The sequence below is a fragment of the Salvelinus fontinalis genome, chromosome 18 (assembly GCF_029448725.1).
Source record: "Salvelinus fontinalis isolate EN_2023a chromosome 18, ASM2944872v1, whole genome shotgun sequence".
Classification (NCBI taxonomy): Eukaryota; Metazoa; Chordata; class Actinopteri; order Salmoniformes; family Salmonidae; genus Salvelinus; species Salvelinus fontinalis.
This window is the reverse complement of record NC_074682.1, coordinates 18,264,535-18,282,005: the sequence shown is the minus strand read 5'-3', so window position 1 is coordinate 18,282,005 and position 17,471 is coordinate 18,264,535. Positions and strand designations below refer to the sequence as shown.

The 17,471-nt window shown below is 43.9% G+C and overlaps 1 protein-coding gene across 2 annotated transcripts in view; it reads right to left on the bottom strand.

The window, feature by feature from the left end:
* LOC129815104 (succinate--CoA ligase [GDP-forming] subunit beta, mitochondrial-like) overlaps positions 1 to 17,471 on the bottom strand; it is a 150,392-nt gene that overhangs the window by 107,097 nt on the left and 25,824 nt on the right. For both annotated transcript variants that reach the window (XM_055868474.1, XM_055868475.1), the window contains exon 2: positions 6,561 to 6,702. In XM_055868474.1, the coding sequence (XP_055724449.1) occupies positions 6,561 to 6,702 (142 nt within the window). The remainder of the gene's footprint in view (positions 1 to 6,560; positions 6,703 to 17,471) is intronic.

Genomic DNA, 17,471 nt, shown 5'->3' with positions numbered 1-17,471 from the left:
ATGCTATTCATTTACTACAGCTCAGTGTTCAACACCCTAGTGCCCTCAAACCTCCCTCTGCAACTGGATCCTGGACTTCCTGACAGGCCATCAGGTGGAAAGGCTAGGAAACAACACATCCGCCACGCTGATCCTTAACACGGGGGCCCCTCAGGGGTGCATGCTCAGTCCCCTCTGGAACTCTTTGTTCACTCATGACTGAAAAGCCAGGCACGACCCAAACGCCATCAATAAGTTTGCTGATGACACAACAGTGGTAGGCCTGATCACCGAAAATGATGAGACAGCCTATAGGGAGGAGGTCAGAGACCTCACCGTGTGGTGCAAGGACAACAACCTCTCCCTCAACATGATCAAGACAAAGGAGATGATTGTGGACTACAGGAAAAGGAGGACCGAGCACGCCCCCATTATCATCGACGGGGCTGTAGTGGAGCAGGTTGAGAGCGTCAAGTTCCTTGGCGTCCACATCAACAACAAACTAACACACCAAGACAGTAATGATGAGGGCATGACAAAACCTATTCCCCCTCAGGAAAAAAGATTTGGCATGGGTCCTCAGATCCTCAAAAGGTTTTACAGCTGCACCATCGAGAGCATCCTGACAGGTTGCATCACTGCCTGGTATAGGGGAGGGGAACGGCACCTCTGTACCTTCAGGCTCTGATCAGGCCCTACACCCAAACAAGGGCACTGCGTTCAACCACCTCTGGCCTGCTCGCCTCCCTACCTCTGAGGAAGTACAGTTCCCGCTCAGCCCAGTCAAAACTGTTCGCTGCTCTGGCACCCCAATGGTGGAACAAACTCCCTCACGACGCCAGGTCAGCGGAGTCAATCACCACCTTCCGGAGACACCTGAAACCCCACCTCTTTAAGGAATACCTAGGATAGGATAAAGTAATCCTTCTACCCCCCCCCCCCCCCCTTAAAAGAGTTAGATGCACTATTGTAAAGTGGTTGTTCCACTGGATATCATAAGGTGAATGCACCAATTTGTAAGTCGCTCTGGATAAGAGCGTCTGCTAAATGACTTAAATGTAATGTAAATGTATAGCAACTGCTCGGCCTCCGACCGCAAGGCACTACAGCGGGTAGTGCATACGGCCCAGTACATCCCCGGGGCCAAGCTTCCTGCCATCCAGGACCTCTATACCAGGCGGTGTCAGAGGAAGGCCATAAAAAGTGTCAAAGACTCCAGCCACCCTAGTCATTGACTGTTCTCTCTGTTACCGAACGGCAAGCGGTACCGGAGCGCCAAGTCTAGTTCCAAGATGCTTCTAAACAGTTCCTACCCCCAAGCAATATGACTCCTGAACAGCTAATCAAATGGCTACCCAGACTATTTGAATTGCCCCCTCCCCCCCTCTTCTATGCTGCTGCTACTCTCCGTTATCATCTATGCATAGTCACTTTAACAACTCAACCTACATGTACATATTACCTCGACACCGGTGCTCCCGCACATTGACTCTGTACCCCCTGTATATAGCCCCACTATTGTTATTTACTGCTGCTCTTTAATTATTTGTTATTCTTATCTCTTACTTTTTTTTGTGTTGGTATTTTCTAAAAACTACATTGTTGGTTAAGTAAGCATTTCACTGTAATGTCTACACCCGTTGTATTCAGTGCATGTGACAAATACAATTTAATTTTGAAACCCTGATCGAAGAGAGCATGGCCGTCATTTGCACCGACAGCCTCTTTCAGTAAAATTGGAGAAAGAGAAAAGCTGAAAGTTACAGAAAAACCATTCACTCAGAGGGCATTGTTTCTCATACCTCTAACTATTACACAGACTGCTGTACTAGTAAGTGGTCATATAAAGTATAAAGGATTGCATTATTGTCCCCTTCCACTCCTCTAAATAGCATTACCTCAGAACACAAAGCGCTACAGTAAGCAGCTATTTTTCTGGGAAGATCTTGGGTCATGGTATAAAATTAGTTTTCACTCAATTTACAGGTTGTAGGCCTGAGGCATGTGTGATGTGAGCCATAACAGATTCTACAGCAGACACAATATCATGGCCACACTTTTCCCCTGATTGAAAACAAAGGCTTAAGGGGACACTACTCTCTTTCGATATCATTTGAGACATTTCAGTCTTTCACACTGCCTGGGACCAAATCAAGTGCCTGTCTGAGTCAAGTTTGGAGAGCAGAAGAATAAGGCCTATCAGGGATGGATCACTGTACAATGAATTGTTGATGCATGTGCTGTACTTCACCACAGCTTTCTGAAAGCTTTTATACAGGTGAGGCTGAAATAAAAACATGTTTCATGAATCTAAAGGCAGCATAACGTATAATACGCATTATGCAAACGGTAGAAGAGTTGCTTGTTAGATCATTGGAGGAGTGTTGACATTCCTGCCTCAAAGGGTAAGCCTAATGTCAGGCCGTCTCAATATTATGCTGTGCACTGACATATCAAACTATCCCTCTAACAAGAGATGACTGCCAGCCATAAAGCTGCACTGTTTACACTGAATATTCATATCTGTGAGAAATGTATTAATACATCCCTGCCTCTTCCAATTGAGATTCTACCGGTTTGTCTATTCTGAATAAGTTCAACATGACCCAAGAAGCAGGGAAGGGAGAAAAGGGTCAAATTGGAGAAAGAGAAAAGCTGAAACCAGCGAGGAAAAGAGACAAAGGGAGAGAAAATGAAGACGACAGGGGGAGGAAAAGGAACAGGAGGAGAGAGAGAAAGAGCAAACACCTGGGGGCTAGACTTCAGGTGGCAGGATGTAGAGAATATGACAGTAATGCTGATATGACAGATGGCTGTATGCTGAGCTAATTTGAGATAATAAGGAAAACAAAGCCTATAGGATCGCACAAGCCGACTCAACCTGGGCAAATGGAGACAGCATGATAAAGACTCCAGGATAATAGACAGACAGTATGCCACATTCATGTATGCCTTCTAAGAAAATGGGTCCCAATCATTTTGGATTCATGATACAGTGGGACAATATATGCAGGAAGGCACCCTTTATGAATGTGAAAATGAATCCTTATACTGCACATAGAATGGAATGGAAACTGGAGCAAAAGGTGATGTGCGGTGAGAGAGACCGTGGCCATCTGTGTGTGCATGCGTGTAGAAAATACACTGCTCTCATTCATCAAACAAGCTCAACATGTGGAGAAGATCAAATCAGAGCAAATGTTTTTCAATCTCTGGTTCATTGATCACTGCTCAGAGGACAGAAAGCTTGGCAGGCATTAAGGCTCCCGGACACGCAGGGCAAGACAAATACAGTATTATAGTGAATTTAGAGTGAAAATACATCAAGATTTACACAGCAGATGAATCTGTCAACAGGGTTGTGATATCCGAAGTAGCTCAAATAATCACACGCTCATTGGCTGCTGGGGACAGGTGTGTGTGTGTGTGTGTGTGTGTGTGTGTGTGTGTGTGTGTGTGTGTGTGTGTGTGTGTGTGTGTGTGTGTGTGTGTGTGTGTGTGTAGACGGCTGGAGGGGCATGGGCAATGTTGAAAAGGAAAATATAAATAATCTTCATTCATTAGATGAGTTGTTCTCATATCTGAAAATAGTATGATGGCAGACCGGCTGAATCCATACCCAGTGTGTTGGATAACATCCCTGTTGAGGAGAAAGTGGTTCAGCCTTCCATTGTCTGACACTGAATATCATTATTGAGCAGGTGTTTAGACTATGCTGCTCTACAGAGAAGAAATGTCCAAAAATAGGCAGCCCCTTCTCAAATACACAAAAATCTTATAGGTTTTCGAAAGAGGGATATTTCGACAGGACATTGTGAGGCACTGCATTGCTAGATGAAGTGTCAAAACCCCCTCTGGATTGATTTATCGAGACTCCATTTCCTAATCAGCACACGACTGCTGCATACTCTAATTCCACCATTTTATTGTTGGGATGTGGTTGAGAGGCATGGTGGCAGTGTTCACTGAGTGAAAGATTACTGAACGGTGCAGGGGGATTTTTAAAAATGTACAGCCCTCCTGCCTGCGCCCTCCACACAGGGCTGTGTTTGGGACAGGTGCTGCTGGGTCATTAGCTCTGAGCAGGCAGGCAGGAGTCAGTGTCAGTCAGTCACACAGAGTGGCCCTCTGGAAAACGAGAGAGAGGTGCTATAGTCATCCAGTACTCAGCAGTCCCAGTGAGGTGCCCAATAAATGTGTCTACTTTACGTGACCGATTGGCTAGTTATGGTTAGCCCATCTGTGTTTGTGTTACTAAATGTTCGGCCACCTCGCTCAAAAACATGGATGTGGCAATTGTTATGACACAACGTCAGAGAGCTATAACCGCTGCTTGAATCTTTTAAAAGCAGTTGCTGCTGAAGATCTAAGCGGAAAAGCCCCTACGTTATTCCTCCTAAGTGGTAATGGCACAATCAATCACCATCCACCTCCGAGAGCACAGCTCTACTGTACAGGAGTGGACTTCCAGATACCACAGCTCCAATTGAGCTGTCAGGTCCACTGCTTTATGGGTAAGTGAGCCCGACAGAGGGGAGTATATTGGGGAGTGAGAAAGACTGTGAGAGTGTGTGTGTGTGTGTGTGCGCACGAGCGAGAAATGCATTTGAGTTTTGCATGGTCACGTCCACTCCCAGTGATGCTGCTGCCCCCCCCCTCTCCAGAGGGACCCTGATACTGGGCTCAGAGTCTGGGGCTGGAGACAGACTGGCTCTCTGTCTACAGGGAGCAAGGCAGCTCAGTACATATTCCAACTAAAATAAGCAAATGAAAGAGAAAGCTTTGCTCTCACACATATCCACTCATATGACCTTAGGTGGCTGGGAAGTGTAACACACAGTGGACAAACGTTGTCATCTGCACTAATGAGGCATCAATAGCCAGTCCCTCCCTTTAAAACTAAGCCAAGAGCAGTCGATGGACACAAATACACAAAAGGCGTCTGCATGTTTCCCAGCCGAAACAGTTCGGTAGAGTTTGTGCATATATTATGATGACATTTTTGTTTGTTATGGAGTTCGGTGAGGGTTTTTTCTGCGGTTCAGGCCACGCAAAAATTGTTCTGGCGGCAAGCCGAAGTTCGGAGCCAAAATCTACACCCTTTTTCATTGAATAATACTGCACCAAACATCTTTAGTTGAATGTATAATTGCTTGACTAAGATCTCTTCAGCAAAAAATAGTACTAAACAGTACTATTGACGCTTTTTCCTTGTTTTTCAAGTGAAGGTCTTTTAAAGGGACTATGCGATCTGAAGCATGCTGACGCCTTAAGGACAGACAGACCAGAGAGAGAGACAGAGAGAGAGACAGACCAGAGAGAGAGACAGACCAGAGAGAGAGCTACAGTATAGAACAGTGAACATGGACACTACAGGACAGCCGCAAAGCCCATTGTGTTGGTTGAGATAAGCAGAGATTACAGCAGCCAAAGTGTCTGGGCAGAGTAGAGGTCTGCTGAGGGCTCAATATCTGGGCCCCGTCCAACTGCATGTCCCCTTCTCTCAACGCTGAGTGAAAGAGAGCACAACTGGGACTGTCACAGAGATATTACACCTCCTCCTCCTCCGTTTATCTTGGCTCGCATCACCGCCAAGACACTGAGAACTCTCCAGGCAGGCCCTTAGTGCCCAACATCTCACTGGCCAACAACAATGTGCTAGAGATGGCTGTCCACAGCAAGGACACTGAATTAAAAATATGAGAGTGTGTGTGTGTGTGTGTGTGTGTGTGTGTGTGTGTGTGTGTGTGTGTGTGTGTGTGTGTGTGTGTTGGTTCTTCTAGGTGTTTAGGAGTAAGGTTTAGGGTTTCAGTTAAGGTGATGGTAAGGATTAGGAAAAATAGGATTTTGAATGGAAATTAATTTGAGGTGCCCATGAGGATAGAATAACGTGTGTGTGTGTGTGTGTGTGTGTGTGTGTGTGTGTGTAATAAAATCTTATTAAGACAGAGTGAGAGTGTGTGTGAGTGTGAGTGTGAGTGTGAGTGTGAGTGTGAGTGTGAGTGTGAGTGTGAGAGAGAGAGAGAGAGAGAGAGAGAGAGAGAGAGAGAGAGAGAGAGAGAGAGAGAGAGAGAGAGAGAGAGAGAGAGAGAGAGAGAGAGAAGTGAAAGTGAAACTGAAGAGAGAGTGCTGTGTGTGAAAATAATTAGTATGGTTGAGTGGGGTGACGAGAATTGAGCCTGTATGATCACTGAGCGCAAGGAACATTCGCCCTGCTCCCAAACAAACCTCACACACACAATTAAACTTGATAACACTTCAGCCAAGATTAACCACAGCAGTTTGCACGTCTGGAAGAGGGCTGGCTGTCTGGGGATTGCTACGTAAACAGAGCTTTAACAGAGCGACGACAGTGGCAGGATGCTCCTCAAACAAACCGCAGTTAGGAGACACCAGAATCTACAAAGATTTTGTTTGCTAAACACAATATACCATGTTTGATTAATGCCACTCCTGCAACCTTGGCCCTGTGTAGCCCTAGAGCATATTGTCATGGTTTTAGTCTGAATGACACCCAGTGTTGCAGTAGACTGCAGTTTTAGTGTAGGCTAGGCCTAAGTGTTAGTGTGATGTCCACTCACCGAGTCTCTTGGCAGCCTGCAGGGCGTCAGGGCCATTGTCAGCCACGTAGAAGCGCTGGACTGTAACCCCACTCTCCTGCATCAGCTTCTTGCTCTGATACTCCTGCAGGTTCAGCCATCGCCTGGAACTCACCCGTGCACACTGCAGAGAGGGAGACAGAGACAAAGAGGGAATTGCTTTGTTAAAAGTAACCAAATATTTAACTGAAGACGTAATTAGCTAAACACTAGGAAGCTAGAAGGAATCCAACATCAGGGAGGACAGCAGTTGAGGCCATGAGAGATTAAACTTGGTTTTCTATTCCCCTGAAAGGAAGCATACTACTAAGAATATGACTACACAGGCACAGGTTTTCTGTGAGGAGTATCCTTAGTGACAGCCTAAGATTTCTGTTTCAAATTAGGCCTTACATGCAAAGATTACTTTGCACTGCACAAGCCGCTGTTTCAACATCTGGTGATGTTCAGGAATTATCAATATGCCCAAACATTTATCAAGGTTTGACTGACTCTCGGTTAGAGGAATAACCATACCTGAAGTGCAGTCTGATTAAGCCTTACTTATGTTCAGTTCTCCAGAGTGCATTCATTTCCTTTCCATCTCTCCACCCTTTCTGCCTCCCTTTTCCCTTTCCCCTGCCTCTCCATCCCCCATAATGAGACCGGTAGACAGGCCTAGGATGTGTTCAAATTGTTTGCTCAGTCAGCAGATGCAGCTAGGCTGTCAGCTCCAGCTGTTGGCACTATTAAACAGACGTTTGGTTTTACTGTGAGACACCTGTGTTAAGGTTAAACGCCCTCAGTGTTGTCAGATGGGCACATTACCTCGACTGCAGTCAGTCTAACATTGTTAAGGAAAACAAAGCCATTGCCGTAACAGAAATTCAGAATGCAAAAAAAAAAAATAATAAATGCAGAATTTCCAAGACTTAAAGGTAAAATCTACTTAAACTATATTTTGCACCAAAAAATTCCCATTAGTCCACTGTTGATAGAGTCCCAAAATGTTTTGCATGTCAGTCAAGTTTTCAAGATTTGGTACTTTCAAGAAGCAAAAAGTGCCACTTGATAATTAATTTATCTTTTCTTATTCCATCCCTGCTTAAGAACGTGTGTGTGACTCCAGCAGGCGTAATCCCGTCGTGATCCACTACAAGCCCCGCTGATGAATAATGAAGGCCTCCTCAAGTGTAACAAAGTCTGAGGGGCTGATCAAACAAGCCATATTTCAGACATCCTTTAAAAAATGAATCCTGACAAGGAAGGGTTGACTGAAGGCTGATGCAGATGAGTAGTGAAAGGGGAGGGGCTGCTGCCATCTGACTTAGTGGTGCGAGGGGTCTGACAAGGCCAAGCACTGACTCTCAAACAGAGCTGCCTGGGAGCCTCTCCATCATTCATGAGAAGAGGAGAGAGGAGACGGGCTGAGAGCACTAGGCCATCTCGACGGCATCCACGACTAACTGAAGGGAGGAACTCTGACCCTGCTTAACCTCACAGTGGAAGCAAGCAAGGTCAAACCCACACTTCCTATAACACATATCTACAGTAGGCTGCATGACACAGTGTGAACATCAATAACTTAGCCCGCAGTAGGGTTGCAAAGGGTCGGAAACTTTCCAGGAAATTTACGGAAATTTACCATGAGAAATTAAGCCCGGGAATTTTGCTTAAATTCTTCAAAGAAGTTAATTTATAACAGTGAACCTTTTTTGTGGAACAAACATAAGGCAATTCTAGGTCTTGTGGCATATTTTGGTTAAACTATCCCCAATTCAAAGGAATTGCAACCCTCTGCATGCACAGTGCACTCTTCCATCACATGTATAGCTGATTCTCAAGCTCTTGCACAGTAATGATATGGTATTGAGCCCACACAACTACACTGTCTGAGCCAAGAACTACATGCTTTCTGGTAAGTTTTGATTACAATACTGGGTGGGGTGAATATATTTTATATGACATAGAATATTTTTTGTTAATTAGTAAATAGTAGCCTACAGCAAAATCTGTTTAAATCATTTCTAACTTGTTAACAATTTCTGCTAGTTAGTTTTTGCTACCATGTGGGTTTTAGCTTGCTTGAGCCTGCTAACTGAGGATTGTTAATTCACCTGTTTCCATACATGCTTCATTTTAAAACATTTAGTTTACAAAAGAAGTTGTTTAATCTAGCTGCTTAACTATTTATCTGTACATGGAATTGTATTTGTTGATTATTTACTATTTTTTTTTCTAATCTTTACAGGAAAATGCCAAGGGCACCATCTGATGCGTGGAGACATTTCACTGCAGCTAATGTAGAAGGAAAATCTGTGTACATTTGCAAACACTGTGCCAAATCATATGAGAAGAATGCAACAAAGATACAGAATCTGACCAAGTGCATAAAGTTCCCTCACAACAAGCAACCTCAGACAAAAATACCTCTACTTCTATTCAAGGTGAAAATTATGAATCAGACACCTTATCAATAGCAACAGCTCATGGTCCTCCTGGAATCAGAAGTATTTTTGACTCAATGGAGGAATGTAGTCAGAGAAATGCTGATGAATGTCCTGCTCGAGCTGTGTATGCAACTGTTTCACCTCTGAAGCTCACAGGCAATGTGTATTGGAAGAGATTTCTGAATGTTCTTTGCCCAGCATACACCCCTCCAACCAGACATGCTTTATCTACTCATTTGCTGGATGCAGAGTTCAAGTGAAGGTCAAGCAAATCATAGAGAAAGCAGACTGTACTGCAATCATCTCTGATGGGTGGTCAAATGTTTGTGTGCAAGGAATAATTAACTACATCATCTCCACCCCTCAACCAGTATTCTACAAGAGCACAGACACAAGGGACAACAGACACACCGGTCTCTACATTGCAGATGAGCTGAAGGCAGTCATTAATGACATTGGACCACAGAAGGTATTTGCACTAGTGACAGACAATTCTGCGAACATGAAGGCTGCTTGGTCTAAAGTGGAGGAGTCCTACCCTCACACCCTTTGGCTGTGCTGCTCATGCATAGAATCTGCTCCTCAAGGACATCATGGCACTGAAAACAATGGATACACTCTACAAGAGAGCCAAGGAAATGGTTAGGTATGTGAAGGGTCATCAAGTTATAGCAGCAATCTACCTCACCAAGCAAAGTGAGAAGAATAAGAGCACCACATTGAAGCTGTCCAGCAACACACATTGGGGTGGTATTGTCCTCATGTTTGACAGTCTCCTGGGGGGGAAGGAGTCTCTCCAAGAATTGGCCATATCACAGTATGGACATCCCCATCAAGAGGATCCTCCTGGATGATTTATTTTGGGAGAGAGTGGTAAGCAGCCTGAAACCTACAGCAATAGCCATCACACGGACTAAGGGAGACAATGCCATCCTGTCTGATGTTCAGACTCTGCTTGCAGATGTAAGAGAAGAAATCCGTACTGCCCTGCCCACTTCAATGTTGCTTAAAGCAGAAGAAACTGCAGTTCTGAAATACATAAAAATGTGTGAAGACTTCTTCCTGAAGCCCATACACGTCGCAGCGTACATGTTGGACCCCAAGTATGCTGACAAGAGGATCCTGTCTGGTGCAGAGATCAACAAGGCCTATGCTATCATCTCGACCGTGTCTTGCCACCTTGGCCTGGATGAGGGCAAGGTTCTTGGCAGTCTGGCGAAGTACACTTCCAAGCAAAGGCTTTGGGATGGATATGCAATATTGCAGTCGTGCCAACATCTCATCAGCCACCTGGTGGAAGGGACTTTGTGGATCTGAGGATCTTTCCTCTTTAGTTTCTAGACTATCATTTAACAGATGTATGTTGAAAATGTTTTTGGGAGATGCGATGGATCATTGGGGATCATTCAATATTCCCTTTTGTTGTTCAGTGAAATCATCCCATTTGAAGAGTCAACTTATTTAATTAAACGTTTTATTTCTATTGGAAGGATTTAATAAATGTGCAATTACGTCTACTACTGTCTCCATATGATATGGTAAATATATCCAATGCAAAAAACATCACATTTAAATAACAAATGACTTTCTAAAGTATGAATCATGTTAAAAAAGGTCCAATGCAGCCATTTTTATCTCAATATCAAATCATTTCTGCGTAATAATTAAGTACCTTACTGTGATTATTTCTGACCATTTTAATTGAAAACAAACAAAAATAGCTTATTAGCAAAGGGCAATTTCTAAAGCAAGAATTTTGCTAGGAATATCTGGGAGTGGTCTGAGCCAGGAGGGGGAAACTGAAAATGTGCTGTTATTGGCAGAGAGGTTTGAAACTCTTTCTTATTGGTCTATTAACTAATTTACCTCATGGGGATGTTACCATGGAAGGACAAAACTACATCCCACCAAGGCTGATATTTCGGGCCGTCTTTTCAAACAGCTCTTACACTAAAATAGCATTATTATCATATTCAGAATTTCACAGTATTATTCCATCTATTTAGTGTGGAAAGATATATAAACCACGGGGGGGGGGGGGGATCACATTTTTGACTGCATTGGGCCTTTAAGAGTAACAAGAGCCTTTTTTAAATTTTTATTATTTTACGCCCTTTTCTGCCCAATTTTCGTGGTATCCAATCGCTAGTAATTACTATCTTGTCTCATCGCTACAACTCCCGTACGGGCTCGGGAGAGACGAAGGTCGAAAGCCATGCGTCCTCCCAAGCACAACCCAACCAAGCCGCACTGCTTCTTAACACAGCGCGCCTCCAACCCGGAAGCCAGCCGCACCAATGTGTCGGAGGAAACACCGTGTACCTGGCCCCCTTGGTTAGCGCGCACTGCGCCCGGCCCGCCACAGGAGTCGCTGGAGCGCGATGAGACAAGGATATCCCTACCGGCCAAACCCTCCCTAACCCGGACGACGCTATGCCAATTGTGCATCGCCCCACGGACCTCCCGGTCGCGGCCGGCTGCGACAGAGCCTGGGCGCGAACCCAGAGACTCTGGTGGCGCAGCTAGCACTGCGATGCAGTGCCCTAGACCACTGCGCCACCCGGGAGGCCCTACAAGAGCCTGTTTTTGATGGCGTAGTATTGCATGCATTGTTCACTGCTACCCCCTTCCAGGTAAGGCGCACTGGAGACTTCATTAGAGCAGAAACGCCCAGCTTCCATAGGAAGCAGCCTATACTACAGTATGCTGATTAGTCTCCCTTACATCACGGAATAATGAGGGGCATATGCGGGTCCTGTGGCTCTGCCTGGAAGGAATCGTCTTCCACAAGTATGCCTGTTTTCTTTCCTTGAAGGGGGTGTCTGAGAAGTTCTAGGGTGAAACAAAATTACATCAGTCCCCATGGCAGTGGCACACTGGCTCCATCCTACATTCATAATGGCCAGACGGTCTGTCTCACTGGAGTATAACACAGTTCAATGGCAGGGCACCAGATATATGAATTGCTTTTCACGTCCACTGCTTCCATTCAAAACCCTTCTGTTGCCCTACTTCGGGCAACGCATTTACCTACGCCTAAGTTATTCAAAGCCACAGACTGAGCTCAGAGCTGACCCTCTCGTGAAACTTCTCTGGGGGCTTTTTAGAAACACAGCAACAACCAGTATTCAGTCTGATGGTTTGTTCCTCATCTAGTAGTGTTAGGAGTTGCATGTTATAAGTGAGTGGAGGCAGTGTTGCGTGTTAGTGGGCGAGTTGTGTGTTTTGAGTGTTTGGCCTATGTCCTTGTTTAAAAAAGGTAACACATTGCATTCTCGCTCTCGTGTCCACTTCACTTTAGCGGAACATGTTCCAAAGCTCCATGAGGCAAACAGAAACAAGTTCCCTGTCCTTTACTTATTGGCACTAAATGTGAGGTTATCTCTGGGACTCCATGGACTTCCCTCCTCTTAGTCACCTTGTAGTCTAAACTCTGAACACTGGCTATGTGTGTGTGTGTGTGGTAGGTGTGTGTGTTGAAGTTCAGATGTGAGAGTGGCATTTTAAATAATATCTCACCTGAACTTCAATACATACACATATTTTATAACAACTCCACACTAGTGTTGAAGAATAAAATCTATACAGTTAGGCTACATAAATCGGGATATTTTCTACGAGATATCGCAATATTATTTTTGACAATACATTTTATAACTAGTCGGCTGTGCCTGCACCAAAACTCCAGTATTTGTTTTTTATAGCCTGTTCTCCATCTTCATTTTAAGTAAAAAGAGCATTTCTTTCCCAGCACTTTAATTTTCCATGACCGATCAAAACTCGTTTTCTCATTCCCTCTCGTCTCTCTGCAGCAGACATGTAGTGAGCAATATGTTTGGAACATCGAATCGTAATATATATTTAAAAAAAAAAAAAAATGTAACACAGTACCGAATCGCAATACATACAGTATGGAATCGTGAGAATCCCAATACATATTGTATCAGCACCTTGTCTAAGTATTGTGATATCGTATTGTGATGTCCCTGGCAAATCACAGCCCTAGTGCACACGCTGAGTGTTAAGAAGTGCGCAGAAAGAACTAGCCTACAGTGTTTCAGCATAATAACACCTGCATCTTAAAATAATAATATTGTAAAATGAGAAGTGGTGTTGGGTCTCTGAGGACTCAACAGAAAGGAGACATCTTTAGGATGAAATGGGTTACATTTCAGATCCAACATCGCCTTGAGAGCTCTCACATCTTGTGAGTAGATCATTAACAGGCTAGCATGAGTTTGGAGTAATAAAACCAGTGGAGCTCAATATTAAATCTGACCTGACAAGCTCTGACAAAGTCTGCCGAGGAGAAAAAAGTTATTTTGTTACTCCTTTTAATTCCAGGCAACTTGAAAAACACCAGCATAAATAAAGCAGCTGTCGTGTACCTGGCGAACAGTTGGAGAGGGGGAGCAGAAAACACACTTCAGAGCGATTAGGGATGGCTAGTCTCTCCCGCCAAAGAGGGAGAAAAAGATCCTAAAATAACAGCTGCTGAATAGGAAGTGAGGCTGGCGGAGTCCCTACGGGCGCTGACAGTTAGCTTGCACTAAACAATAGAGGAGTGAGACACCCCCACAGCACTTTATTCCCCAGTACACTAACACCCACATACCGGTCTGTATAACCACTGTTATACCAAGGAAGGTCTAAAGCCATGCTTTACCCTGGCACTCTCACAAATAGCCCTTTTATCCCATTGCCTCTTCTCTCTGCCTAAATGCAGTTATTTCTGTGTGTTTCTTTCACCACAAAAAGGGACAACATGCAGGGATAGATGATTAGCGTGTGATTTGTCATAGGAAGTACTACAGTGCCAACATTTGAAATCTTGAAGCCCCAGCGAGAGAGAAAACATGGTGATTGTCGTTTAAATTGCATTTCCAGTTTGCTTGCCATTCCCATTCTCTTTGGAAAGTATTTTCAGGCACATACAGTATGTACTTTCACAGGATTCTCTTTCATTCCATTTAATTTCCTGTTTGACTCTTTTAGCAGTAAAGTGCTGTAAGTCATGGAAAAGTCACAGCGAAGTCAAGTGACTGCTGAGTCAAGGTTAAGTCCTTACTAACTCAAGATTAACGGCCAAGATCCACAGAGCACATTGGGAACGTTGAAACATTGGAGCGGGCGGGAGGACCATTGGCCGATGCGAGCAGCGGCGAGGGAGCGGGAACAGTGTGGGACCTACTTTTGGGAAAGTAGAACTTTATACATACTCTGCGATATCGCTGTGCACTAATCAAAGCTCACTATAACTTCCAGACCGTACAGGATTGGCTGTTGATACCTAGCACTACCTAGCTTGCTAGATCGCTTGCTAGTACACACGAGGGAGAAGCTAGTGTGGCTAGGGTAGTGAGTCGTGCATGCGCTGCAGGCCGGCACCAGGAGAGAGATAGCAGTAAGGGGTGGCTGGCAGGAGGCTGCCCTCCCCAGAGACACTCGTTCTACAGTGATTATCTTCATTAGCGCTCTGGAGACTACCTACCCAGTGCTATTAACCCTACACTCATGGGAATTGGCCTATATGGATAGGGCTAAATTGAAATGCATCTTACAGAAGAAATATGAAATGCATAAGCATGGTAGCAATTGAAAAGGGAACAGTTTGGAGATAATGGGAAAATGTTAGACTAAACACAACAGTTAACCTCAGAAGACTGAATCCAAACATTACACGGTTGCTTTCATGTGCTTTACATTTACTGTACTTTGTTGATAACGACATCTGAAAATACTCAGGACATATTCAGTAACATGTTAAGAATATTCCTGGAAAATATGGGGTAGGTGCAACATAAGACAAAAATTTACAAGGGTTTGAGTGAGAGGCAAAAGAAAATCACACTTAGGGCACAAACACATCACATGCATACACTACTCCCCTCACATAGATCAAGTGCACACACACATCTATCCACTGAGGTAAAACAAGAGAAAGTAGGCCTACACAGAGCAGTTTTTATGAATAGGCCTTAGAAACCGAAGAAGAAAAGGAGAAAAAGCACTAGGGGAGACAGGTCTCATTCATTGTCATTGTGAAAATTAAAAAAGGCCAATGTTACTGAGTGGTGAAGTCATAAAACATGAAAGGCCATAACTCTGTTACTGGAAATTAGAGCTGGAGAGACTTAACCTGAGAGGGTATGCATCAGTGAGCACATTTAGCGCTCTTGCCTGTTTTTACTCAATAGGATATACCCAGGCAGTGACGAAGAACTTCACATCTATAAACATTGACACAAAACCATATAGCGGTGACTAGGGCTTCTTATATGTTTTTTTATACTGGAAGACAGTATTGGATCATTTAAGTTTAGGCTAATCAGAATTGAGAAACTTGAATTGGGAAATGTAAGGTTTTGTTTCAAAGGAAAATTCCACATTGCTGGCATCTTTATCCCTGTCTGACCTTCAACATTGGTCTTCCTCACATCAAAGTATGAGCAAAAATTGTACTGCAATTTTATTGGTCGAGGGGAATTGACCACGCCCACAAATTGGGGAAACAAACATTCTTCCCCACTGATCCCCATGGTAAAAGAGCCAACTTCGTTGTCAATTATTTGTTATACAGAAATAACAAAACGTGACGAAAAGCTGCTTTGTTTTTCAATGTACATGTAACACCAGGTCAAACATCCTGACATACGGTTCACAATAATCCCACATAGGAAATAAAGCATGCGAGAAGAGCCCTGTAGCTTCAGGCTATTCAGCGTGGGAGAGAGGGAAATGTGGGGGCCCGTTGTCCAAGTAGGCTACATATAGCTGTGTGTGTGTAGAAAACATTTCACCACAGGTAAGACATTTTACTTGTTTAGTATAGTCCGTTTGTAACTCCACTCACTATATGTAGTGGTATAGTCTGTTTGCGTTGTTGGTCTTGGCTAGCTAAATGTTCCAGTCAGTAACGTTAGCTAGTTATCACTAACTCAAGTGGCTGCTAGCACCGTCATGAAAAGGGGCATGAGGGAAGACCTATAATATTATGTTTTTCCATCCAAGAACGCTCAGGACCAGGCAATGTTGAAAAGTGATCTTTAGACATGTACTTTTCTTAAAATGCAGAATGGAACAACATTTTTTATTAAAAACGTAACACGCTGATCCCATGTTTCATGAGCTGAAAGAACATATTCCAGAAATGTTCCATACTCACAAAAGGTTTTTTTTCCTCAAATTTTGTTAACAAATTTGTTTACATCCCTGTTAGTGAGCATTTCACCTTTGTCAAGATAATCCATCCACCTGACAGGTGTGGCATATCAAGAAGCTGATTAAAAACAGCATGAACATTACACAGGTGCACCTTGTGTTGGGGACAATAAATGGTCACTCTAAAATGTGCAGTTTCGTAACCCAACACCACAGATTTCCCATGTTTTGAGGGGACATGCAATTGGAATGCTGACTGTAGGAATGTCCACCAGTGCTGTTGCCATTTGTTATGTTTATTTCTACACCTTAGGCAGCTTCCAACATTGTTTTAGAGAATTTGGCAGTACGTCCAACCAGCCTCACAACCGCAGACCACGTGTATGGTGTCGTGTGGGCGAGCGGTTTGCTGATGTCAACGTTGTGAATAGAGTGCCCCGCGGTGGAGGTGGGGTTATGGTATGGGCAGGCATAAGCTACGGACAACGAACACAACTGCATGTTATCAATGGCAATTTGAATGCAAAGAGATCCTGAGCCACATTATCGCGGCATTCATTCCCCTCCATTACCTCATGTTTCAGCATGATAATACTTGGTTCCATGTCACAATGATCTGTGAGCAACTTCTGGAAGCTGAAAATGTTCCAGTTCTTCCATGGCCTGCATACTCACCAGACATGTCACCCATTGAGCATGTTTGGGATGCTCTGAATAGACGTGCACAAAACTGTGTTCCAGTTCCCGCCAATATCACACAACTTCAGAGAAGTGGGATAACATTCCACAGGCCACAATCAACAGCTTGATCAACTTTACGTGAAGCCAATGTGTCACGCTGCATGGAGGCAAATGGTGGTCACACCAGATACGGACTTGTTTTCTGATTCAGGCCCCTACTTTAAAAAAAAAAGGTTTTTAAGGTACCTGTTACCAACAGATAGATATCTGTATTCCCAGTAATGTGAAATCCATAGATTAGGGCCTAATACATTTATTTCAATTGACTGATTTTCGTAAATTCTTTGAAAAAGTTGCATGTTGCGTTTATATTTTTGTTCAGTATCGTTTTGTAATTGACTATAGCAAGCAAACCACATTTTTCTTTTGTTGCTCTGAGCCAATGAAGTAACCTAGGTAAGCACAAGTTGTTTTCCCCGCGGTTGGGCGGGGCCGCGACGTTCTTATGCCACCAAGTTGAAGCGAGAGAAAAAAGTACCAATGAGAGTAGAGTAGCACCACAACATTTTGTGAGAGTTTTGCTTCCAGCTACGATCTTGCCATTTAGCCAGTGATCACAAAA